This window comes from Pneumocystis murina (genome assembly GCF_000349005.2).
Source record: "Pneumocystis murina B123 chromosome Unknown supercont1.4, whole genome shotgun sequence".
Taxonomy (NCBI): Eukaryota; Fungi; Ascomycota; class Pneumocystomycetes; order Pneumocystales; family Pneumocystaceae; genus Pneumocystis; species Pneumocystis murina.
In genome coordinates, this window is record NW_017802362.1 from 40238 (window position 1) to 64456 (window position 24219).

The following is a 24219-nucleotide window of genomic DNA, read 5'->3' on the forward strand; positions in this document are numbered from 1 at the left end:
CTGCAAATTTTTTTAACAAAAAATATATTTTATAAAAAATCATTCTGATGTATTCATTATAAATTTTAAAATTAGTTTATAAATATATAGCTCTAAGTAAAAATAATATATTAATAAAAAAATAACTTTTAAATTACATTGTAATCAAAATAATTTAGAAAAAAGTATTTAAAAATTCTAATAATTTATTATAAATATAATTTCATAATTATTTAAAAATTTCAAAATATTATCATTTTCATAATTTTTTTTATTTCCAAAATATAAATAACTATTAAATAATTTTATTGAAAACACTTATTAAACATTTATTTTAATATTAAATAACTAAATCCATTAAACTTAAATATTAATTATAAATATAAAGAATCAATTGTTTCTATAAAAAACAAATCCAATAATCTAAAATAAAAAAAAATTACTATAAATATTATAAAAGATGCAGTATATATTAAATAAATATATATTAACAATGTGAAACCTTAATTACTAATCTTTCAATTATATAAAAAAGTTACAGTTCAAAAACAAATGAATTAAAATTTACATACGATCATACAATAAATAGCAAATCATTTAAATTATATAAAGAAAAAAAAATACAAATGAAATGCCAATAGATTTAAGACCACTTCAAATTCATATATTGACTTCCAAGCTTTTACAAATAAATTATATAAAAAAGGAACCAAAATGGTTTAGACCAATTGTAGAAGCACCGCCGAGCTTTAATTTATTACGAAGATTACCACCACAATTTCTTAAAATAAAAAAATCACTAAAGCCAAAACTTCTACGGCCACAAAATATTGAATATCCAGAAGATCAGCTCAGAAGAAGATTTTTTAAAGATCATCCATGGGAATTAGCTAGACCAAGAAATCTAATAGAATATAATGAAAAAAATACAGAACATTATGACTGGAGTCAGCTTCATCAAAAAGCAAAACCTCTAGATGGAGAAAGGTAATTTCAAATATGAAAAATTTAAAAAAAACATTTATATTTTATCATTTAGTGTTGTACAAAGACAATTTTGGTTAATGACATATGCAAAACCTAAACGAACGGAAGAGAATGCATATACAGAAGCACTTTCAGAATTTTATGTTGCAAGAGCACAAGAACAAATATTACAAATAGTTTCAGAAGATGAAGCTAAAATGCATGGCGCAAAATTCGATAAATCTCATATCGAAATTGGTATAATATTAGAACAAAATATACTTAAAATCTGGAGAAAAAAAGCAACATTGCAGTCATATCTTCAAAAAAAAAGATATAACAATATAAACACTTAAGAAATATAAATAAAAGATATTCCAAAATTTATCTTAATCATAATATATATAATTATATATTATAAAAAAAGTCATATATACATACATATGCGTATAATATATATTTTTGTATTATATTATATTTTAAGTTTTCATAATAGTGCATGAATAATATTTTATAAAAAAATTTAAGTAAAAATCTTAAGATTATCGATAAAAATTGAATACTCATGAAACAATTAAATAACTTTGATAATTTCCAAGATAATATATTAGACATGGAAAATTATGATGATATAGAAACATTTAAAAAGCTGATTGATGAGGCTCAAAATTCTAACAAAGATAATAATACTACTTTTAATTTCAGTCATAAAAAAATAAAAACTGTTCCAAAAGAAATTATAAATATAATCAAAGACAAAGCATCCAGGAATTTATATTCATTTTTTCATAAAAAGACTTACTATTTTTAGACTAACTCTTGGACATAATCAACTAAGTTTTTTTCCTGATGAAATAGGAAAATTATCACGATTAAGATATCTCAATATCCGTGCAAACATATTTAAAGAATTCCCAGTTATTGTAAGTTGTAATTAACTTAATAATATATGTAACTAGATTCTAGCTTTGCGATCTACCATCTTTAGAAATTCTTGATATAAGTAGAAACAAAATTCGCTATCTGCCTAATGAATTTGGCAATCTCATGTTCTTAAAAGTTCTTTCGATTTCAAGAAATAAATTAAAAGTATTACCCATATATATCTCAAAAATGAGCAATCTTAAAATCCTAAAAATTGATCATAACCCAATAACATTTCCACCAAAAGAAATCATACATTTTAAAGGAGGAGAAAAAGAAATGCTTCCTTGGCTTAATAATATAAAATCATTTCTATCTAGTCATGAAGAGTATTTTAATGATCATGGTGAAGAACAATACCTAACCAGGTTGTATTACTAAATTATATATATTATATTATTAATTATTGATTAGTGAAGGAGAAAAAGATAATTTTTTCAATATATATCAAAAGGAAAAAAAAATAAATATGGTAAGAAGAATTTTGTCATCTTAAAACAATACTATAATAATTAGTCTTCAAAAATACAACATCCTATATTAACTAATAAAACTACTTCCATATCTCTATCATCCTCAGAAAAAGGTTCACAAAAATCAATAAAAGATACTCAAGAAAAAGAAGATACACTTTTTTCATTTTCAACTTTATCAACAAGAAAATCATCAAATAACTCTGAAAGTAAGGATCATCAGAATCCGATTAAGAAAATAGGTAATTACTATTAAAAAAAACCTATTTCTAATTACTATCATTAGAAAACAAAATAAACACTTATAATCCTAAAAAAATATCTCATGATCTTGAAACAATCAATAGCTCAATAAATAATCATGCAACCTTTAAATTTTCAAAAAATAATGTTCAAAAAAATACAGAAGCTTATTTCAAACGTTTTTCAACACTTCCAGAAGCTAAACGTATTCTTCTTAAATCTATAGAAGTCATAGAAACTTCTAAAGGAATATTGTTTTCTTTATCACAAGTTTATCAAGGAATAAGACAATATATTGTATTTTGCACAGATCCTTCCATAAAACGAACTATTAATCTATTTCTTTATACAGCAAATATACATATTGGAGCATTAACAAATGCACTAGAAGAACATGAAACAAAAGATCATTGTATGGAACCTTCTTTTGTGATTTCTACATGCTGTACATGCATTGAAGCCTTTAAACAAGTGATAGGAGCTTTTCATAAACATATAAAAAAAATAACAATGAAAGCTGATATTCGTTATACTAGAACTCTCCTTTTAATACTTTATGGAGCTACTATAGAAATACGAAATTCTTGGATGGTTTTAGTATCAGCATTACCTCCTACATCTTTTAATGTTAACATATTTTCTTTCAAAAACCATTCATCTGGTAATTTTGCATCATCACATCACCCTACTTTTAAGTCTCTATCAAACATATCTATAACAAACTCTGCTGCTCCAACAACAAATACATCTAATATTAACCAAAATTCAATTCCAGTACTATCTAATCTAAATCAAGTAGAACTACCAAATACACATACTTCGTCAATTATTACACAATATTTAGAATTAGCTGATCTATCCAAAACAGATACAGATGAACATCTTTTTGAAAAAATATTAACAGCAACTACAGCAGCTCTCTCTGTTCTAACATTATTGGAAAATGCAGCTACTAGAAACACTATTACTGAATCAGAAAAAAACCATTCTACAACTACAAATTCTGAAATCACAGCAAAACTAAAAGAACTTGCCACAATGTCAATAAATGCAAGAGGTGTTACACAGAAACTTAAAAGCCAACTAAAAAATATTAGAGAAAATAGCAGTCTGAACCATAAACGAAAATTCTGGGAAGATATAAACGCATTTGTAAAAGTCTGAAAATCTTTTATTTATAAATATCATTCTAATAGTTTTATAGTCTATAATAGCTATAGCTGCTTTAGCAAAATTTATTTCTACAGAATTTTCATTTTCAAAATTAATACTCTCAGGACTATCTACAGTTACGAGATCAACTAAAGAATTAACTATTTTACTTTCTATATCATCCTTTAGATCTACAGCAGAATCACAAACAGCTACCGTACCACTAACGACATTTTCTGATATGCCCCAGGAAACCACAACACCTATATCTACTAACCCTATAACATAATCTATTAAACTCGAAACATTAACACAAATAGAACATATTATCTCCATTATACTTTTGACAAATACCACCAACGATTGTTAATAATCCAGAGTTTGTTAAAAAAAAAGATTTATCCGTTACACATGTACTAAAATCTATAAAATCATCATTCAAAATTACTATATCAACTTAAATTATACATAATCTATTTTTAAAAACTGAAAAAACGGAAGTTATTCTTTAAATTATATATTATCAACATAAGAAATTATAAAATAATGTCATCATTATCACACTATAATCATAAATTTTAATATTTAAAAATTCGCATATTCTATCTTACAATTGTTTTCTATACTTAATATCATTTTAAAATCACTGTACTTTAGTATCATTCAAATAATATACAATAAAATATCATACTTTCTAATTTATTTCTAATCTATTAATCATGCTAAAAACTCTTAAACTAATAATAATTTTATCAAAATTTAGAAATCAACATTTCGTGATTTTATATTTAAAATATAATAAATTTACAAATAAAAACATAATGCTCTGATTGAAAAAATGTCAAATATGAAAATAAGACCTTTAAAAATGTTCTACTATAGCGAACCCATAAGCTCATTATGCATTTAATAATTTTATTAACAATAAATACATCGCATACGGGATTAGAAATAGTCAAAAATTATTATGTTTTTCTAGGTTTATTCCATTTAGTAGCATGACTATTTTTCTAAGTCAAACCCTGGTATATAAAAACCAAAGTAAAATTAAATATGTATTTCTCGAAAAAAATAAATCTTTTAAGATATTATAAAAAGTATTAAATATTTAAATATAAAAATACATCAGAAATTACCATATTAAATTAAAACAATATAACTAAGCCAATGACTAAAGTCTGATAATGCTATACTTAAAACAAAATTTTTTCAATATCTTTTCTGTATATTATGACGTCGATGTACCTCTGTTTTTGGTGTTTTACATACAATATCATTATCAAATATACCCCTTGAACTAGATAATTCGTCAAGCCTATCGTATATTAACCTATCATTAGCATCAAACCATACCGTTGAAACTTGTTGATTTGAGCATTCACTATTATAACTATTACTTAATTTACTACTTTCAGAATTATCCATCCATGTCTGGTTCAAAATATCTTTCGCGAGCTCACGAACAAGAACAGCTGTATCCTGCCGACTAAGTTTCTCAATTATATCATAAAGTCCATACTGTGTTATAAGAGCTTGTTTAGAAGGATGAGCATTACAAATACTTCTTAAAACACGCAAAAGATTAAGTCTAACAATTGGCTTCTGATGTTGAAGTCTTCTGACCAATTTTTCAAAAAATTTAGGTTGAGCCAATGCACATGCTATTCTCTGACTGAGACGAAGAAGTTTATGAAGACATTCTAATAGATTTTCAAAAGAATTAGCCATGGCAGTGCTAAATGCTTCCATGATTGCCAATATCGAGGATGGTCTTAAAAGATATTCTTCTAGTTTTCCACTATCGTCTTGAAACCTAATTTATTAATATTCATATATAAAAATATATTTATCCTACCAAACAAGTATAGCATCTAATGCATTTGCTTGCCAATATGGGTCACTTAATAAAGACAAATAAAATTCTAAACTACCATTTTGCCATAAAACTTTTCTACAGACCTTACTAGCATGTGCTAAATCACATAGAATAGGTAATGCAAATTCCTTTAAAATAGGCACCTTCTGAACAATATTCTGAAGTAAGGGAACAACACCAGACAATGCAGCTTCTTCTTGACGTGATTTACTAAGACGACATAAATTATACATAGTATTTAAAACTTGATTATAAATATCCTATAAAAAATCAAACATTGTACAAAATGAATTGAGAAAAAACCTTTGAATTAGATACACCTTCATGTGACGCTAATATTTCTGTTAATATTTCAATAGTATTAGCATTTTGTAACGTATCCAAAGTTGCTGGAACCGTTGATAAATTTTTAACAAATTTTAACATATTAATCAATAAAGATAAAGGCATTTTAAATAGATCTTTCAAAATTCCTAATAAAAATTAGCTAAACATCAAATATCTTAATAATTACGTTTTATAACTCCTCTAGTTGTAATCAATTCCTTTACAGTATTATCTGCTTGTGAAAACAATAAAAAAATTTTCACAATCCTTTCACTACACATCCTATTCAATTCTGTTTGTTCCTCATTTAATACATGATGCAAAACAAGAGAAAGAGGATCCATTATTCCACTTTTTGCAAATATTCTACAAAAATCACTTTTAGGAGAAGAACCCTACTTAATTAGACTAAAAGATAAAATTCAACTATTTTATATTACCTGAGCTTCAAAGATACTCCATACTCCATTAATTCCAATCCAAACAAAATCCTTTTGTACTTCATAATCTTCTTCCAGAAACTCGACAAGAACATTTAAACCACGACAACTAAGAAACATTTGCAATACTATTCCTGATGAATGACATAACATCTTAACAAAAAATGCGGCTTCAATTCTTATATCATATGAATATTTTTTTGACGCAAATTTGGTAATAACAGGAATACCTCCTATAAAACACAGATTTTCTTGAGCTTCAATATTACCTTCCATAACCTTAAAATTTAATATATTCATAAAAAACTAAAATATCCTTACAAGATTAACAATTTTTAAAAGTTGCAAAATAAGATCTCGTCTTTGACAAACATCAAGAATTTCTAAAATTGGTAATAAACCCGATGCTGCAATGACATTTGCTTTAAAATCAGAAGATTCGGAAAGAATAGACATCTAAAAATTAGCTTGAAATAAAAAATAAAATAATCTTAAAACCAAATCACTGCATCTAGTAATCAAGCTCGATTCATCTTGATCAACTTTTAAAGAATCTACTATAGAAATAACACGCTCAGCAGTCCTAGCTTGTTGCTCTCTAGCAATATTGGCATCCAAATCTGAAAAAAATTAATAGAATAATCGTACAATTAAACCAATTACCCATTTCCTCAAACCCTTCATTTATTTGCAAAAAAAGATCATCTTCATCACTAGCATCATCACAAAACTAATAAATATATTAAAACATTCAATATCATAAAAATAAGATTCTTACCCATGAATTATATGAAAGTTTTGTATTAAGCATTAATGTATCTGAATATGATAGATCGCCTTGTTCATCGCGTCGACTTAAATGACTGAAAATGTTGGAATAATCAGTCTCATCATCATCATGCTCAATATACTGAGATATTTCAGTAGAACAATTAGCAGCACTAAATGAATTATTTTCAGTAGTTAATATAGAAGAATTTTGACAAAAACGAGACTTCTTCAGTGGATGTGAAGATTGAGAAAGCATTTTTATATCGTTAGGATGAAAAAGGCGAAGATTTGTTAAGTTATCCCTCTTTAAAAAATAAAAATCAAAAAAAAAAAAAAAAAAAAACTACCTTATATTGATCCACCTTTTGAGCAAAAGAATATTCATTCTCAGGAACCAAATCAGAATAATCTTCAGTTATTTCATAATGAAAAGATGGAATGTCTTTAGAACATTCATCAGATAATTGAAGTTCGGTATTAGAAGACGACACATTAGTAGAACTATTAATTTTAATTAACATTGTATCTATTTTTTTACTTAAAAATAACTCATTATATTTTACGTTCTTAAGAGGCCGTATAGTCTTCATATTATCTTCAATATCTTCATTAACAGATATTTTTAATTCTAAAACAATAAAATTAGATCTTTATACAATTAAAAAGCCCTTACTTTGAAAGCTTCCTAATGTCAACCCTCCTTCAAAATCTTTATTCCAATTATCTAAGGATTTAGAAGATATTTCTTTAAATCTATATGGTATTTCTGATATATTCTTATACGAGACCTTATTGTTTAACCCAGTTGCTCTACAATATGAATCAGATAATAGTAGTTTAGACGGAGAAATATCAGTAATAAAATCATTATCCCAATTTGATGTAACTAAAAATATTATTAAAAAACTTAAAAAAAAAGAAAATTTACTTGAATCATCAGGAGACCTAAAAGCTTCTGTCTTCAATCTATTTATTTCAGAAACATGTTTTAAAGTAAGTTCTTTAGTTTCATTGGCAGAAAAATAAAAATCAGTAGGTTTAAATGGTTGCGTAGAATATATAGATGATTTTCGAATAGTCCCAATATCTGGGGACTTTAAAGCAGCGTTCCACTGTTGAACACTTTTTATAACATCATCATATTTTGCAGCAGATTGAGGAACTATTTTATCATATAATCTTCCTTGCTTAACCAACCAAGGATGTTTAAGTAACTTTTTTGCAGATACCCTAAGATTAGGATCCTTCTGAAAACATTGCATAAGAAAATCTCGAGTAGCCTGGATTGTTAAAAAAAAGTCTTCATTATTTTGAAACATACAGGAGAAGAACCTTCAGGAAGTGGAGGATGTTCATCATTAACAATCCTGAATAAAGCAGGCATCTGATCCAATTTGTGGTACGGGGGTTTTCCCTCTAAAAGTTCAATAACAGTACAACCAACACTCCTATGATATTTATAACTATCTCTAAAAACATATATTACATACCAAATATCAGATGCGGTAGTAGCACCACTAAGTTCAATTACTTCAGGTGCCACTAATAATTGTTAAATATTTTAAAAATATAACGCATGTAATATATACTCCAATAAGGACTTCCAACGACAGTAAAATCACTCAATGATGACGTCCTTGTGGCCACACCAAAATCAGCCAGCTTTACAAATCCTTCCTTAGTTGTCAAAATATTTGCACCTTTAATATCTCTATGAATAACACCCTGATCATGAAGATAAAGAAGGCCATGTAATACTTGAGTAATATAGACTGCTACTAAATTTTCAGGAAATTTCCCAAAAGTTTTACATATGCTCTGAAGAGAACCATTTTCACAATATCTAACACATCAATACTAGTCATAATACCTAAGAATAAAATACTCAAGAACGATATTCAATGCATCAGCAGTTTTAAAAAAACCATGATATTTTACAATATTAGGATGCTAAAATATAGAAATATATCAATAAAGGTCTTTATGATTGGCAATTGAAATTACATTTAAATTTTTAAGAAGATCGATTTCCATCTAAATAGTAAACTTTCAAAATTAAAAAATAATATAACATACCATAATAACTTTCAACTCAGTTTTTGGAATATTATGTAGCTTTATCTGCTTTACTGCTACTGTTTCTCCAGTATTTGGATTTAATCCACGATATACTGCACCAAATGCACCCTTCCCAAGACAATCGCCTAAATGCTAAATAAAAATATTAAAATATTTTTCAATATATATATATAGTAGGAAAGACATACATATACAGAAAGTTTTTTATTATCAGTAGTCATTTTCTTTTAATTGTTTTTCTTAGTTTACCACCCCTGTTGTTAATAATTTAACCAATATTTAATAAATTTAAATTCAAAATTTTAGACAATTATTTCATAATATTTTTAAAAAACACCATACCATACTAATTATAACCCCATAAGACTGATTTTTAATTAAAATCCAATTAAAAATTTCATAAAGTACTCACGGCTCATTTTCGAGAAACTTGTATTCAAGCATATATATAATAAAAATCAATTCGAAATACAAAAACTAAAATATAAGACAAGAATATTAAAAAGTCATGAATTACAAATTGTATTTTTCAATCTGAATATTTGAAACATTTTAAATATTATAACTAATAGTATTAACATTTTTTTAAAAGATTAAATATTTCATAATATAAAAAATACTTTAATAAATCTATTCAATACAATGTCAAAGAAACACTTTTTTATTGCTTTTTTAAGATTCATAAACAATTTAAAGAAGATTTATTACTATTAATTTCAAAAAATTAAATATTTTATAAACTATTTTCTTAAGACCAATTTTTTTAAATCAAAATCTTTCTAAATAAATATTTTTTAGAAACACATAATTTCATGGAAATAAACGATTCTATGAAATAGTTTTCTACATTAAAATAATTTATTACCAAAAATATTTAATTATATGTATATTCAAACTTTTCTATAAATTAGCAAAAATAAGAATCATAATCTATCTTTTATGTATATCAACATTAAATGCATATTTTTTTAAAATATTTAACATATAAAAGATAAATATAATAAATTAAATATGTACTTAAACAATGTTATCACAAAAATTAAACAAAATAGAAAAAAAATACAAAAATATCAATATTATTATTTCGTACTACCTTTTTGTAACAAAATCCTTTTATATAAAAGTCTATGCACTTGACCTATCAAATAAAGACTTCCACATATTACTTGTAAACCTTTATCTTGACTAATAGAACTTATCGCAGAAAGTAAATCTGTGCCATGCTGCTTAATATTCTCTTTGTATAAATATTTCCGAGCTATTTTAGCAATATAAAAAGAATTTACAGGTCTTATCCATGGCATTCCATCTACAGGTTCAAATTCTACAGAATGTATTTTATCATAAGGTTTTAATAATATCGACAATAAAGAATCAACATCTTTTCCTTGAGTAAATGCAGTCAACCAAGAAACAGGTTGAATTCCATTACGAATACTATTAACATATTCAGAAAGGGAGTTTATACCATCGATATTATGCGCACCATCAAGAAGAATTTTATTAGCACCAAAAGCTATCTGAGATAAATCTATCCATTCTAAACGTCCTGGCCAATAAGTTTCTAAAAGCCCTTTTGATAAAATACCAGGTGTAATCTTTGGATAATATTCAGACAAAATTTCCAAAGAAGCAGAAACACATGCAAGATTTGTCCCTTGATAAGTCCTATACAATGAAGTTTCAGACTTAAGTTTTTCCCATTCTTGAATATACAAAGATTTATCCAAATCCATAGGAGTCAAAATAACTTTAGAAGATCCACTCTTAATACTCTCTTCTTTAATAACTTTCAAAACAGAATCTTCATTGGTTCCATCAACAATACAGGGAACATTTTTTTTCATAATACCAGATTTTTCCCTTGCAATCTTTTGTATTGTATTTCCCAATAACTCTTGATGATCCATGCCTATCTTAGTAATAATTGTAAGCAAAACCTGTGATAATACATTAGTAGCATCGAGTCTTCCACCAACTCCTGTTTCAATAACAGCCAATTCAACATTATTCTTAGATAATATTTCAAAAGCAACAGCAGTCATTATTTCAAATTCAGTTGCACCAATATTGCATTTCTGATTTAAAATTTTTATTTTACTTTCAATTTCAAAAAACTGGTCTTTATCAACATCTCTACCAATAACTTTAACACAATCCCAACGGTCCATCAAATGTGGTGAAGAATACTGACCAATACGAATTCCAGAGAGAGCAAGACATGAAGAAAGATATGCACATACAGACCCCTTTCCATTAGTACCAGCAACATGAACTGCCTGAAAAGAATTTTGTGGATTCCCAAGATACTTTAAAAGTTGACGAATTCTTAATAAACCCAACTTTACTAACATTATTCCATGAAAAATATCATTTATGAACCATCAATATCTATACAAAAACACTTCTATAATTTCAAAGAATACGTTCAATTCCATATTTCTTAAAATTATCAAGAACTTAAATTACTATGTTTTTTCATATAAAAAAGATATCTAAAAATAAATTCTTTCAAAAAAATCTCAAGAAATACTAACTTCAGAAATAGAAACGTAAAAAACCAAGAATATATAAAACTTAAACATATTTTTTAAACTAATGAGCTCCAATGCCTTAACATTTTCAAAGAAAAAAATTAAACGATAATTCATTAAAAAATATACAAAACTTAAAAAGTATTTAAAAATTATACCAAATAAATTAAATATCTTATAAAAATACATTATTTAATAATATAAAATAAATTTACATTTCTTAAAATTTCATAAATTCTCAAATTGAAAAAAAATCATTTAAAACACACAACTCAATAAAGCTATAATTCAATAATAATAATATTTTATATTTTTATTAAACATGTCAGATATTGATTCATGATATTATTATTCAGAAAAACTAGAGACAAGAAAAAACATGTATATAACATTAAATAGAAAATATTAATTATCTCTCAAGAAAGTCAGGCTTAATAAATCATCATTAAAGATGAAAATCTTTTTAATAATTGCAAAATAATCAATTAATGTCTAAGTCAAATAAACACAATTTAATACTAAATTTTGAATATAAATATTTCTATATCTAAACATAAAATAATATTAATTATAAAAAACTAATAAAAATATATTGCTAAATAATCCTAATAATTCATTTCGCTGCCATTTATAAAAATAACTTTAAAACATTTTTGTAATAAAAAAAATCAACATTTCTAAACTAAATAGTATAATCTTAAAATAAACATTTTATCATTAAATAATTATAAAACTCTAAACAATTTTATTATTATTCACATAATTCTTAATATAAACTTATGAAAACTATAAGTATATATATAATTATAGGCACAAAAAATGTAAATTGTTCATTCTTTAATCCTTTATACTGTTTCTTAGTCATGCATAAAAAATAAAAGTACCTTCCGCACTTTAATTATTTTTCCTAGTAATAAAATTTTCTAAAATTCTGCGATAAACTTTTAAAAAAAAAAAGTATTAATAAAAATATAAAAATTATCAAAATATTTATAAAATTTCAAAAAATATACTTACTTAAATAAAAGCTATTTAAAATTTTTTGGATTTTAATAATACTAAACAATGAATTTACAAAGTCGTGTTAAAAAATCCTATAAACATGTTTCACCTATTGCACTAGAAAATATGTTAGAAAACCAAAAAATAGATGATTTTAGGAAAACCGTTCTTTCTATAGAAAAAATCTCAAATTTTTCATGTATTTCAACTATGAAAGAGAATCTTAAAAAAAATTCAGGAATATTAAATATAAATATATTTTCTGCAAAAAAAATAATAATTGAACATAAAATCTCTATAATAAGCATTAATGATCTTATATATGAATTGAAAAACGTAGGTATTGAAACATCTCTTATTAATAGTGAAACAATTCTCTATAAAATAGATTTTGACAATCATGATGCCATAAATGATACCACAATAAGATTGAAAATAAGCGGAATGACGTGCTATAACTGCGTGAACTCCATAAAAACTGTTTTAGAATCTATAAATGGCGTTAATAATGTTTGCATTAATCTTGCAACAAAAGAAGCAAAAATCAACTATTGTCCTAAAATTTCAAGTATTCAATCATTAATTAACGCTATAAAAAAGAAGGGATATGATGCAGATATATTAGATTTCTATAGTACAGAAGAAAAATTAGAAAATCTTAACAAAACTAAAGATATAGAATTGTGGAAAAAAACCTTTATAAAGTGTCTTATTTTTGCTATTCCATTACTTTTTTTTCAAAAGGTTGCACCACATTTCAAAGATTACAATAAAATAGAAACGAAAGTATTATTTTTTCCAGGTCTTTTTTTTGGAGATGTTTTATCTTTAATCTTAACAATTCCCATTCAATTCAACATCGGTATATATTTCTATAAATCAGCATTCAACTCTTTATATAGTGGGGATATAACAATGGATACCTTGATATGTATAGGAACATCTACAGCGTTTATTTTTTCTATTTTTTCTATAATATTGTCTATTTCAACATATCCTCATAAACGACCATCAGTTTTTTTTGATACTTCTGCAATACTTATTACATTTATTACTCTTGGAAGATATATCGAGAATAAAGTTAAGAGTCATACATCAGAAACATTATCCAAACTAATATCATTAAATCCATCATCTACAACAATTTATATAAACAAAACTAATCCACTGGATAGAAAAGAAATAACCATCCCTACTAAATTACTAAATGTTAATGATACTGTGATTATTTATCCAGGAGACAGAATACCTGCAGACGGAGTCATTATTTCCGGAGAATCTTATATAGACGAAAGCATGATAACAGGAGAATCTACACCAGTTTATAAACAGAAAGGAAGTATTGTTTATTCCGGTACAGTCAACTGCGCGAAACGAATTGAATTTGAAGTAACAAAGACAGACAAAGATACTAGATTATCTCAAATTATATCTCTTGTACAAGATGCACAAACATCTCAAGCCTCCATACAAAAGTTTGCTGATAAAGTATCATCTTTTTTTGTACCATTAGTACTTTTTTTAGGAGTTATGACATTTATTGTATGGATGATACTTAGTCATACAATATCTCATCTTCCACAAATTTTCAATTCTGAAGAACAAGGCGGAAAAATGATAATGTCGGCCAAACTTGCAATATCCGTTATTATTATAGCATGCCCATGTGCAGTTGGTCTTAGCACACCAACTGCAATTATGGTTGGTACAGGCATAGGTGCAAAAAATGGAATTCTTTTTAAAAGTGGAATTGTTTTAGAAACAGTATCAGAAATTACAAAAGTGGTTTTTGATAAAACTGGTACGTTAACTGTTGGATATATGAGTGTAAATGAAGTCAAGATATCCAATGCGTGGAAAGATTTAGAAATATTATGGTGGAAACTAGTATATATTTCTGAAGAAAGATCAGAACATCCAATTGGGAAAGCAATTCAGTCAAAAGCTAAAAAAGAACTTAACCTAGCAGGAGAAGAACTCATAAATTATTCAGCAACATCTGAGGCTATAGCGGGATATGGAGTTAAATGTAGTATACTTTTGCCTAATTGTACAGAAGAAAGTACAGAGCTAGCAATTGGAAGCGAAGTATATATTCGAAAAATACTTGGAGACCAGTGCGAAGAATTTTTAAATGAAACACAAAATAATTTAAATAAAGAATATACACACGTTTATATAGCTATCAATAATAAATTTGCTGGATGGATTTCTTTAACCGATATTCTTAGAGCTAATGCTGCACAAACTATAAATGCACTTAAACATATGAAAATTGATGTTTTGATGGTATTCATTCATTCATATATATATAAAAATTTAAATATTTATTTTATTCAGGCAACAGGTGATAGTACAGACATAGCATTAAAGGTTGGAAGAAGCTTAAATATACCAGATGATAAAATTTATTCATCTATTACTCCGGAAGAAAAGTATAATTTAATTATATATCTCCAGTCTCAAAATGAAACAGTAGCAATGGTAACCTTATAATATTATTCAAGTTATTTATTAATTCTTTTCTAGGTAGGAGATGGTATAAATGATTCAGCTGCGTTAACGGTAGCAAACATTGGAATAGCTTTGTCTGCAGGAAGTGATATAGCTATACAAGCAGCTGATGTTATTTTAACACATCCTGATCCAATTCTTGATGTTCCTGCAGCAATACATCTTTCTCGTGCAATATTTAACAGAATTAGATTGAATATGCTCTGGGCATGTATATATAATATCATAAGTATTCCTTTTGCAATGGGATTTTTTCTACCATTTGGTATTTATTTACATCCTGTAATATCAAGTGCTGCTATGGCATGCTCAAGCATTAGTGTTGTCTTAAGTAGTCTACTTTTAAAATTTTGGCACCGTCCATCTTGGATAACTAACGTTGATATAAGTGAAAACGACGTACGTGGTTCCAAATCATTTATATCAAAACTAAAAAATTGCAACATTTTTTATAAATTTAAAAAATATAGACTTATTAATAATTTAGAAGTTTGACTTTTTTGTATATCAAATTATTACATTTTAATTTCAATTTCACAGGAAAATAATGTATTTTTCAGTAAATATATTATTATATAAGTTCAACATATAGCATCAAATGTAAGAACAAATATAATATAATAAAACATAAATCACCAACTTATTTAGCAATTAAATCATATGTATTATTTACTATTCTTTTATAAACTATCTGAAAAAAACCAAAATAGACTCAACCATAAATATTGTGACAAGTTCGAACAAATGTAAATCATATCATTAAAATCAAAGAGAATTTCATCAGATTTAAAGCTAAACTTTATTCTGCAACGAGGTTTAATTAGAATTATTTTAACAGAAATTCAATAAGAATTGTCATAAAAATTACAATTAAAATGTTAAAGAAGCAATATTTATGGCAAAATGAATAAAGTTTTATACATAGTTCTTAAAATAACCCATATGAAAAATTCAAAATTTATCCTTTAAATAATAACACGTTTCCCTTGCAATTTCGAAACATCAAAATCTTTAGAAGTCTTTAAGATAGATTTTTCTTCATATAAATTCCTCAAACTTTCCACAAGACCAGTTTTCACTTTTAAAGAATTAGATCCAATTAAAGAAAATTTTGCATTAGGAGATATATCGATTCCAGATCTTAATTTAGAATTAAACATCTCATGTACAGAGGTCGTCTTAGATCTTCGGCAAGTAGGAGAAAGATTAGATAAAGATGAAAGATTCTGCCTTCTAATTGTTAAATTTGAAGACCTATTAGGCTTACTTGTTAATAAAAAAGAACTTTCATTTATAGGTTCATGCTTTAATGAAGAAACACCATTAAATAAAGGTGATTCAGGCAGAGATATAGACTTTCTTGATTGCTCCGATGTTAAAGACGATACACATGAGATAGGAGATGAAGAAAAAACTTGCGAAAGATATGACACAGGAGCAGATTCTACAAGATTTGGTATAAAAGATTCAAAAACTTCCCGTACCATCTCCGTATGTATAGTTTCAGGAATCTCTTGTAGTATCTCGGTATGTAAAGTTTCATGTATCTTTCGTACCATCCCATTACGTAAAGCTTCAGGTACCTTTTGTTCCATCCCACTAGGTGAAGTTTCAGGAATCTTTTGTACCATCTCACTACGTAAAGTTTCAGACACCTTTTGTTCCATCCCACTAGGTGAAGTTTCAGGAATCTTTTGAATAATATCAGATTGTAAACTCTCTGGATTTAAGGGAAAAACAAAATCAAAAATATCATATGTACTTTCAATAGCAATAACCATCATCATTCCAAGACCACCTCCAAGATTACAAAGTTGAACATCAAGAAGAGGATCTGTTGGATGTCGTACAAGGGTTGGTGAAATACAAATAGAAAGATTACGTGGATGCATTAAATTCTCCTTAGAATGTAAAGAAACATCTATAATTATCAATAATATAAAAGACTATCATTAAAGTATAACCATGAAGTAATAAACACACATTAGCCAAAAGAATAACAGATGGTGTAGAGAGCTTTGGAAGTAATGTATTTCGAATAAATAAAATGTTCTTAGAAGAAGATTGATGAGATATTTTTCTAAGAAGAGGATATAGATTATGCGTAAAAAGAGGTTCCGGTAAAGATCTAAGATAAAGCTTCAGCAAAACAGCAGCCAAATGAGGTCCATATTCAGATAATCTCACGGGATTGCCACGATCATACGCTTCACGAACTTGTTTCAGTAAAATAGAAGAAGGTGATCGACGAAACAATCCTTCCACCATTAAAGCTATCAAAAAAACTATTAAAACAATATAAGGAATAGATGCAAGTAAAAACCTTCTTCTCTAATATACGCACAAATATCCTTCACAACTCTTGGTAAACCGTTTTCACCTTCATTACCCATAAGCTGTGATAAGCTTAATCCAAACATCTGAGACACAGACTCAGAAGACATTTCGGACAAGGTAACATGCGATTCGTATTTCAGATTATGAGCATATACGTCGGGAGGTACATTAATCTGCCGAAATGGTACCAACTTAGCCAGCTCACTTAACGTAGAAACGTAAATCATCTTTTGAGAAAATTTAGGACTCACTAAATGATTCATCTATCGTCTATCAATTGCTCCTTCCGGTGCATCCAAAAGCGTTACACATACACAATCCAACATAACTCGAATCCACCATGTTGAATGAACAATATAAAGCACTTTAATATACTTCCGATACTTACGTCCAAGAGACTGATACGCTTGAAACAACCAGTTCCATCTAGGTCGGTGCCGCACACCTCCTGCAAACAATATTACCGAATAATCATTTTCATCAACGAACGTATCCATAACAAGCAACATACGCCGAAGAAGTTCATCATAATCAACCACTTTAGAATCAGGAAAATTAGATGCATTTAAAACAACAAGAGGCCGTCCTTCATCATCAACTCCTTTTTAGCTTTTAATATCTAATAATTACTTTATTTTCTTATACTAACCTGCAGAAAAAATAAGTCGACCTACCAAAGCTGAAAGTTCCTGATCATTTATCGAATCTGACTCTTTTTTACGAGCACAAGAAAATGTGAATGTCATTTTATCTCTGTCTAAATCATCTTATTCAAAAATTGTTAACTCGTTATCCATGCATAACTTTAAAGCCCCCATCGACCTTTAAATCTGTAATAAGATTCGCATAAAAAAAATAAGTATAAATAAATTAAAAAAATCAGAATAACAAGGCCATAAAATATAATTATAAACTAACTCTTTTCATGATTCCAAGTATCTTTTGTTGTTTTTTATGTTTTTTTTTTTTAGAAAAAAAACTATATATAAATGCCATTATATTATCTTTTCTATTTTTAATCAAAAATTTAACATGTAAAAACAATCAAACATAGATAAAAAACCAAAAGATACGTTAAAACCTTTGGATACGAAACTCATACATCGAAATATAAAAACTATTTTGTAATATTAATGAACCATCATCATAGCTTCTGAAAGAAAAGATAAACCAAGCTTAGAGCCTGTCCATGCACTAGAAAGAGAACTATAACTTGACTGACGAGAAGGTGCTAAAGCACGAATGCTAGCATTTGTATCCATACTTATACGACATCGATCCTGAACATATTTATTATTTGATAAATGAGTAAATGATATTGTATCATCAGAAGCAGCATAAGAAACAAAATGAGAACTTGGATCTATACTTTTAGCTTCAGGAAATGTAATAATTCCGCAAGATAGTTGATCTGTTTCTAGTGATTGAAATCCTGTTAAAGCATTATTAGGTAAAACACGCATTTCAGTCATCTTTTCCTGCGGAAAAGATGTTTGTTCATATGACAATGTTTCTTTTTTCTCATCATCTTGTATATCATTCTTTTCACGATATCTATACACAACAATATCTGATATATGTTCTGCTTTTTTAGATGTACGCGTCAATTCATTCTCCATCTGTGTTCCATACTCGCTATATTTCATTCCTGCTTGAAATTTTTTTTCCGTCTGACGATCTTTTATCCGCTGATAAAACCGCCTCAACCATCTAAACAAACAACAAGATCCATATAATTCACATTCCATAATTCAATTATCTTTTCTTTATTTAATCGGTTTTCTATGTTACTAGTTTTTTACATATTTTTTATATTGTAAATACACTGCCACTCATATCGAAGATAAAGATTTCAATTAAACAAACATCAAAACCTAATTGACCTTCTAGCTTTTAAAGAATCAAAAAATTCAATTTCATTCTAAACTTTTAAAACAATAACTGAATGCATGTTTATTTTTTTATATCTTAATTTAAATAATAATATCTAAGCCTAGAACAGTAAAAAGACTTAACGTTCTATTCTACTTAAATTAAGACAAAAACATTTAGTCAAAAAAAACTAACAAAATAAATGATTTTCAATTTTTATTCCTTAAACATTTTAGGGCTAATTCCAATAATTAGGTCCAGAAAACTGTCAATAAAAACATATCTCTAAAACATAAATTTACACTAAATATTTACAAATTAATAATATTTTATAAATAACAAAGATATAATATTAAAACAATTATTATAAATTTATAAAAATACATTTTAATTCAATAATTAACATTATTTGGTTAATTTAGCGATATTTTTTAATGTTACTTTTTTTTCTAAACCCTCATTTTCAATGATTTCCAAACATTTTTAATCAGTGAAAAACTTTATGTTGAAATATAAAAAATCTTCTTTTTATACATAAAAAATAGTTAAAATAGTTAAATAAACTATCATTTTTTAAAATACATTTGATAAAATATATCTTTCCATATTAATAATTATAAAAAAACTATTTCAAGAATTATCGGTGTAGATATATCTTATAACTAATTTTTTCCTAATATCGCTATTTCACGATCTTATGCTTTACAGAGTAAAGTATAACTCACTATAAAAACAAAATAGGCTTAAAGGATATTTTAGAAAAAAAAATGGAAAACTTAACCAAACTTGATGCTGTCACGTTCCTACTTTTTTTCAAATACAATTTGAACCAACGCGGACCCCGTTTCTGAGCGTGTATAAAAATGTAATTATGAAAAATTAATAATAATAAATTTGAAAGTTAGATAAAGTGAATAAAGATTTGTGGGATTAGCGTTCTTTATATTGTCGACAAGAAACCGATAAAACAGGGGGGAAATAAGTAGTCAAATAAGTCGGTAATTTAATAGATAAAAAGAAAACACAAAGGGCATATAAGGCGCATATAAGGCGCATATAAGGCGTATATATCTGAGAAAATGACAATAGAGCCTCTTAGAATTGTAAAGAAGCAACAAAATAATAGTTCGCCGCCACAATTACCTCAACCAATTGGGAATATGCTTCAAGATCTGGCGTTAAATGAGCAGAAAGTAGAAGATAGTGCAATACATGAACCAACCTACTGTTGTGTAATTCATTCATTTTCTATTGAACAGTCAGATGCATCGTACTTAAGAATGGAACAGGATCAAATCATACATGTTCATTTCCAACATTTTAGTGGATGGGCAGATGGAACATTAATTGAAACAAATACACGGGGATGGTTTCCACTTAAATATACAGAACCATACACTTTGATTGCAGTTAGACCCGTGGTTACAGCGAGCAATGGATTGTATACACTTTTTTTGGCCTCTAAAACTGAAGAATATATTACCGGAGTAACTGGTTTGATATCAGGTGTTCGAGAGCTTTTAATGCGGACAAATACATTAACATATGATTCATTAGTCATAAATAACAATCCTGCTGCTTGTCATAAGCGAAAGCTTTTATTAAGTGGACTTAACAGACTTATTAGTTTTGCAAAAAATATATCAGAAGAGTCATCAGTACATCCTATCAATAAAGATATTTCCAAAGAATTAGTATTTCAGTTAGATAAAATTGTTTTATGGTCAAAACAGCTTGCACATTTAATCGGGCCAGAGAAGAGGGCCTATAATGAATCGATATTACTACCAACGTCCACATTAACTAAAGAATTTCCTAGTGATGTATATGCTCATCATAAAGTTACATCAGCGGAATCTTTTATTGTATCATTAGAAGATCAAATGGACAAATTATACAATGTTGATTCAAATATTCCTCAATTATCAAACAGTTCATTTCATTCTCAAACATGCTATAATCCGGCAAGTGCATTTCATAACCTAATTACTATAAACGATGAATTTCTTTCTAATCTTGCATCACTTATTGGACATCTTCACTTGCATTCTCATGCATCTAGTCAACTTCTTGATACAATTAAACAATGCATTTATGCTGCTCGAAAGCTTCTTTCAGTTATTGAACAAATTTTAACTAAATATCCGAATACACAACTATATATTGCAAAAGAAGGTTTTAATTCAAAGACAACATCTTTTATAGCCACTGCAAAAAAAGTAATCACAGCTCACTATTCTACTTCAAATGATAGTAATAAAGGAAGTGTTGTCGATGAATTAGAATGCAAACAACTAATGGATTCTGCTGCAAGTTGTGTTCACGATGCTGGTCAATGTGTCACTAAAGCAAAATTTATCCTTAGGACAACAGGAGATTTTAATATTCCCGTGTTTTTCCCTAAACAAAAAAGCAGCGTACAATTGCTGCCAATTAGCGCATTTTCTTCAAGGAATTCACAAATTTCAGATGAAAATAAATTACGTCGGGAAACATATAAACCATATAATATTTTTTCTACTTCTCAATCTGAAAAACCTTCATTAAATATCTTAAGGAAACATCAAAATGAGCATTTACCATCTTATCCTGAAATATCTTCTCGAGAATCTATAAATCATGAAAATCACTCTTACATAAGCAATGATACAGAATTTGATGTTAGACAGGAACCTGATAAATGTTTTAGGGAAAATTTGGTATTACCTCGTTTGTTATCAGCAAAATCGTCTCCTATATTATCTCATTCATATTCATCTGCTTTAGAATGTAATGAAAAAACAGCATTGGATAATAGATTGAAAACTCTCCAAGATCTTCCTAGTGGGACAGCATCTAGCTTTGCTAGCAGTGAAAGGTTTTCTATCACATCTAGTTATACAGAGCATATAAGCTCTCCTGCAACTAGTCCCGAGCCTATTGAGCTAGATAATACTTCCAGAGAAAAAGAGAAGAATTCCAAACATATTTTATTCAACCAAGAAGGACAGGTATGTTGAATTGATCTCTTTTTATTTTATAATCAATTTTTTACAGGTTATTGGTGCATCTTTATATGCCCTGGTTGAAAGAATGACATTGCATGATACAACACCGGATGCCATTTTTTCATGTACTTTTTACCTCACATTTCGTCTTTTTACTACTCCTCGTGATCTTGCTATAGCATTAGTAGAAAGATTCCCTACCAACAAGCCAATCAATGCGGATCATAACTGGGATCAATATTACGCTATACCTATAAGATTAAGAGTCTATAACGTATTTAAGACCTGGATAGAAAGTTATTGGCATAAAGATTCTGATGAAGATGCTCTTGATATTATTAAAGATTTTATTTCTCAATGTCTTATTAAATATCTTCCGCAAGTAAGTACGCGTTTAGAAGAGTTGATTAATAAAGTTCTTTCTAAAACTGCATCGAATAATCATTTTTTGAATATCTCGAGGAGATTATATAATTCGTCTAATAGATCTTTGTGTTCGGATCTTTCTATGCCATCTGCTATTATTTCAAAAAATTTGCTCACACAATTAAGGACTACATCATTGAATGATAATCCAGATGCTTTTAGTATAACCGATTTTGATCCTCTTGAAATTGCTCGTCAGCTTACTCTAAAAGAATCTAAACTGTTTTGTTTAATTTTACCAGAAGAATTAATTAAATTAAGAGCCTCGCGGAAAACCGATACATATACAACTGTTAAAGCAATGGCTGCTTTAAGCACAGATATCGCTGGTTGGGTTGCAGAAAGCATTTTATCCCAAAACGATATAAAAAAACGTGCTCATGTATTAAAACAATGGATAAAAATAGGAAACAAATGCTTGGAACTAAATAATTATAACACATTAATGGCAATTCTTAGTGCTTTAAATTTATCTACCATATCTCGTTTAAAAAAAACATGGAACACATTATCTACAAAATCAAAAAATATTTTTGAAAATCTTCGATCTATAACAGATTATTCTCGTAATTATGCGCTCTACAGATCTCGTTTAAAGGAGCATATACCTCCGTGCCTACCGTTTCTTGGTTTAATTTTAACAGATATTACATTTATTGAAGAAGGGAATCCATCATATCGTCCTTTTAAAAATTCTACAACAGCGAAGCATTCTATTCAACTTATTAACTATGATAAATATATCAAGTAAGTTTGTTTATATTATAAAAATGTTTATAACATCTAAAAGAATCTACTCAATAATTTCTAAACTTCAACATTTTCAAGAACCATATAAACTTGAATTTGTTGAAGCGTTGCAAACATGGATTGAATCACAAATATCACGTATACGTACAAAAGGACAGAACAATGTGACTGAGCTCTGGAGAAGGTCACTTGCTCTAGAGCCAAAAACGCATTCTCAATCTTTGCAACAAAATGATCAAATAAAAAATGATACAGGTAGTGGTATATTTATTGCTGAGAAGATATATCGGAATTCTGACGCAAAAAAGAGCTATTATAATATTAAATTCCCTATCGATTGGACAGTAAATCCACTAGTTAGACAAGTTATATAACTAAATATTTTTTAAAAGACATCACATATTTTTGATTACGATACTAAACATAAATTCACACGAATAAACATAAATTGGACCAGATCTATTATAACATCAGATATATACTTATGTATTATTTTTAGTTATAACATAATGGATTAACTACAGTATTCTACTATATCGATACTAGATGTTTTGAGATATATATACC

General features: G+C 27.3%; 8 protein-coding genes across 8 annotated transcripts; 4 read left to right on the plus strand and 4 right to left on the minus strand.

Annotated features, from left to right (window-relative positions):
* Positions 1 to 610: 610 nt before the first annotated feature.
* On the plus strand, positions 611 to 1372 carry PNEG_01396 (hypothetical protein; the record flags this gene model as incomplete). Its single annotated transcript, XM_007875140.1, has 2 exons — positions 611 to 966; positions 1019 to 1372. The coding sequence occupies 2 exons, from the start codon at positions 611 to 613 to the stop codon at positions 1299 to 1301; spliced, it is 639 nt and encodes a 212-aa protein (XP_007873331.1). The 3' UTR covers positions 1302 to 1372.
* Positions 1373 to 1603: 231 nt separating this feature from the next.
* PNEG_01397 (hypothetical protein) lies at positions 1604 to 4074 on the plus strand. The gene is made up of 6 exons (XM_007875141.1): positions 1604 to 1868; positions 1912 to 2237; positions 2284 to 2341; positions 2386 to 2584; positions 2629 to 3743; positions 3790 to 4074. Exons 2-6 carry the CDS (start codon positions 1993 to 1995, stop codon positions 4024 to 4026), a joined length of 1854 nt encoding a protein of 617 aa, XP_007873332.1. The 5' UTR covers positions 1604 to 1868; positions 1912 to 1992; the 3' UTR covers positions 4027 to 4074.
* Positions 4075 to 4946: 872 nt separating this feature from the next.
* PNEG_01398 (hypothetical protein) lies at positions 4947 to 9540 on the minus strand (the record flags this gene model as incomplete). Its single annotated transcript, XM_007875142.1, has 20 exons — positions 9419 to 9540; positions 9228 to 9362; positions 9156 to 9185; positions 9037 to 9101; positions 8741 to 8994; positions 8642 to 8693; positions 8473 to 8599; positions 8080 to 8431; positions 7825 to 8037; positions 7701 to 7779; positions 7499 to 7652; positions 7159 to 7455; positions 7044 to 7110; positions 6879 to 7000; positions 6702 to 6836; positions 6381 to 6659; positions 6128 to 6335; positions 5917 to 6086; positions 5593 to 5873; positions 4947 to 5550 (listed from the first exon to the last, which is right to left on the minus strand). Exons 1-20 carry the CDS (start codon positions 9449 to 9451, stop codon positions 4947 to 4949), a joined length of 3657 nt encoding a protein of 1218 aa, XP_007873333.1. The 5' UTR covers positions 9452 to 9540.
* A 769-nt stretch (positions 9541 to 10309) lies between these two features.
* PNEG_01399 (hypothetical protein) lies at positions 10310 to 11584 on the minus strand (the record flags this gene model as incomplete). The annotated part of the gene is made up of 1 exon (XM_007875143.1): positions 10310 to 11584. One exon carries the CDS (start codon positions 11582 to 11584, stop codon positions 10310 to 10312), a length of 1275 nt encoding a protein of 424 aa, XP_007873334.1.
* A 1245-nt stretch (positions 11585 to 12829) lies between these two features.
* On the plus strand, positions 12830 to 15917 carry PNEG_01400 (hypothetical protein; the record flags this gene model as incomplete). Its single annotated transcript, XM_007875144.1, has 3 exons — positions 12830 to 15055; positions 15107 to 15250; positions 15296 to 15917. The coding sequence occupies 3 exons, from the start codon at positions 12830 to 12832 to the stop codon at positions 15773 to 15775; spliced, it is 2850 nt and encodes a 949-aa protein (XP_007873335.1). The 3' UTR covers positions 15776 to 15917.
* Positions 15918 to 16245: 328 nt separating this feature from the next.
* On the minus strand, positions 16246 to 18426 carry PNEG_01401 (hypothetical protein; the record flags this gene model as incomplete). Its single annotated transcript, XM_007875146.1, has 5 exons — positions 18267 to 18426; positions 17932 to 18218; positions 17604 to 17880; positions 17245 to 17553; positions 16246 to 17201 (listed from the first exon to the last, which is right to left on the minus strand). The coding sequence occupies exons 1-5, from the start codon at positions 18361 to 18363 to the stop codon at positions 16246 to 16248; spliced, it is 1926 nt and encodes a 641-aa protein (XP_007873337.1). The 5' UTR covers positions 18364 to 18426.
* Positions 18427 to 18742: 316 nt separating this feature from the next.
* On the minus strand, positions 18743 to 19437 carry PNEG_01402 (hypothetical protein). Its single transcript, XM_007875147.1, has one exon. The coding sequence runs from the start codon at positions 19363 to 19365 to the stop codon at positions 18748 to 18750; it is 618 nt and encodes a 205-aa protein (XP_007873338.1). The 5' UTR covers positions 19366 to 19437; the 3' UTR covers positions 18743 to 18747.
* A 1131-nt stretch (positions 19438 to 20568) lies between these two features.
* PNEG_01403 (hypothetical protein) lies at positions 20569 to 24093 on the plus strand (the record flags this gene model as incomplete). The annotated part of the gene is made up of 3 exons (XM_007875148.1): positions 20569 to 22479; positions 22526 to 23649; positions 23693 to 24093. The coding sequence occupies 3 exons, from the start codon at positions 20569 to 20571 to the stop codon at positions 24024 to 24026; spliced, it is 3369 nt and encodes a 1122-aa protein (XP_007873339.1). The 3' UTR covers positions 24027 to 24093.
* Positions 24094 to 24219: the final 126 nt, after the last annotated feature.

Excerpts from the sequence above, each read along its gene's own strand:
- PNEG_01397 (XM_007875141.1), top strand. The coding sequence starts at position 1,993 with ATGTTCTTAAAAGTTCTTTCGATTTCAAGAAATAAATTAAAAGTATTA. Across the intron at positions 2,238-2,283 it reads GAAGAACAATACCTAACCAG|TGAAGGAGAAAAAGATAATT; the intron begins GTTGTATTACTA and ends ATTATTGATTAG. Across the intron at positions 2,342-2,385 it reads AGGAAAAAAAAATAAATATG|TCTTCAAAAATACAACATCC; the intron begins GTAAGAAGAATT and ends TATAATAATTAG.
- PNEG_01402 (XM_007875147.1), bottom strand. The coding sequence starts at position 19,365 with ATGGAATGTGAATTATATGGATCTTGTTGTTTGTTTAGATGGTTGAGG.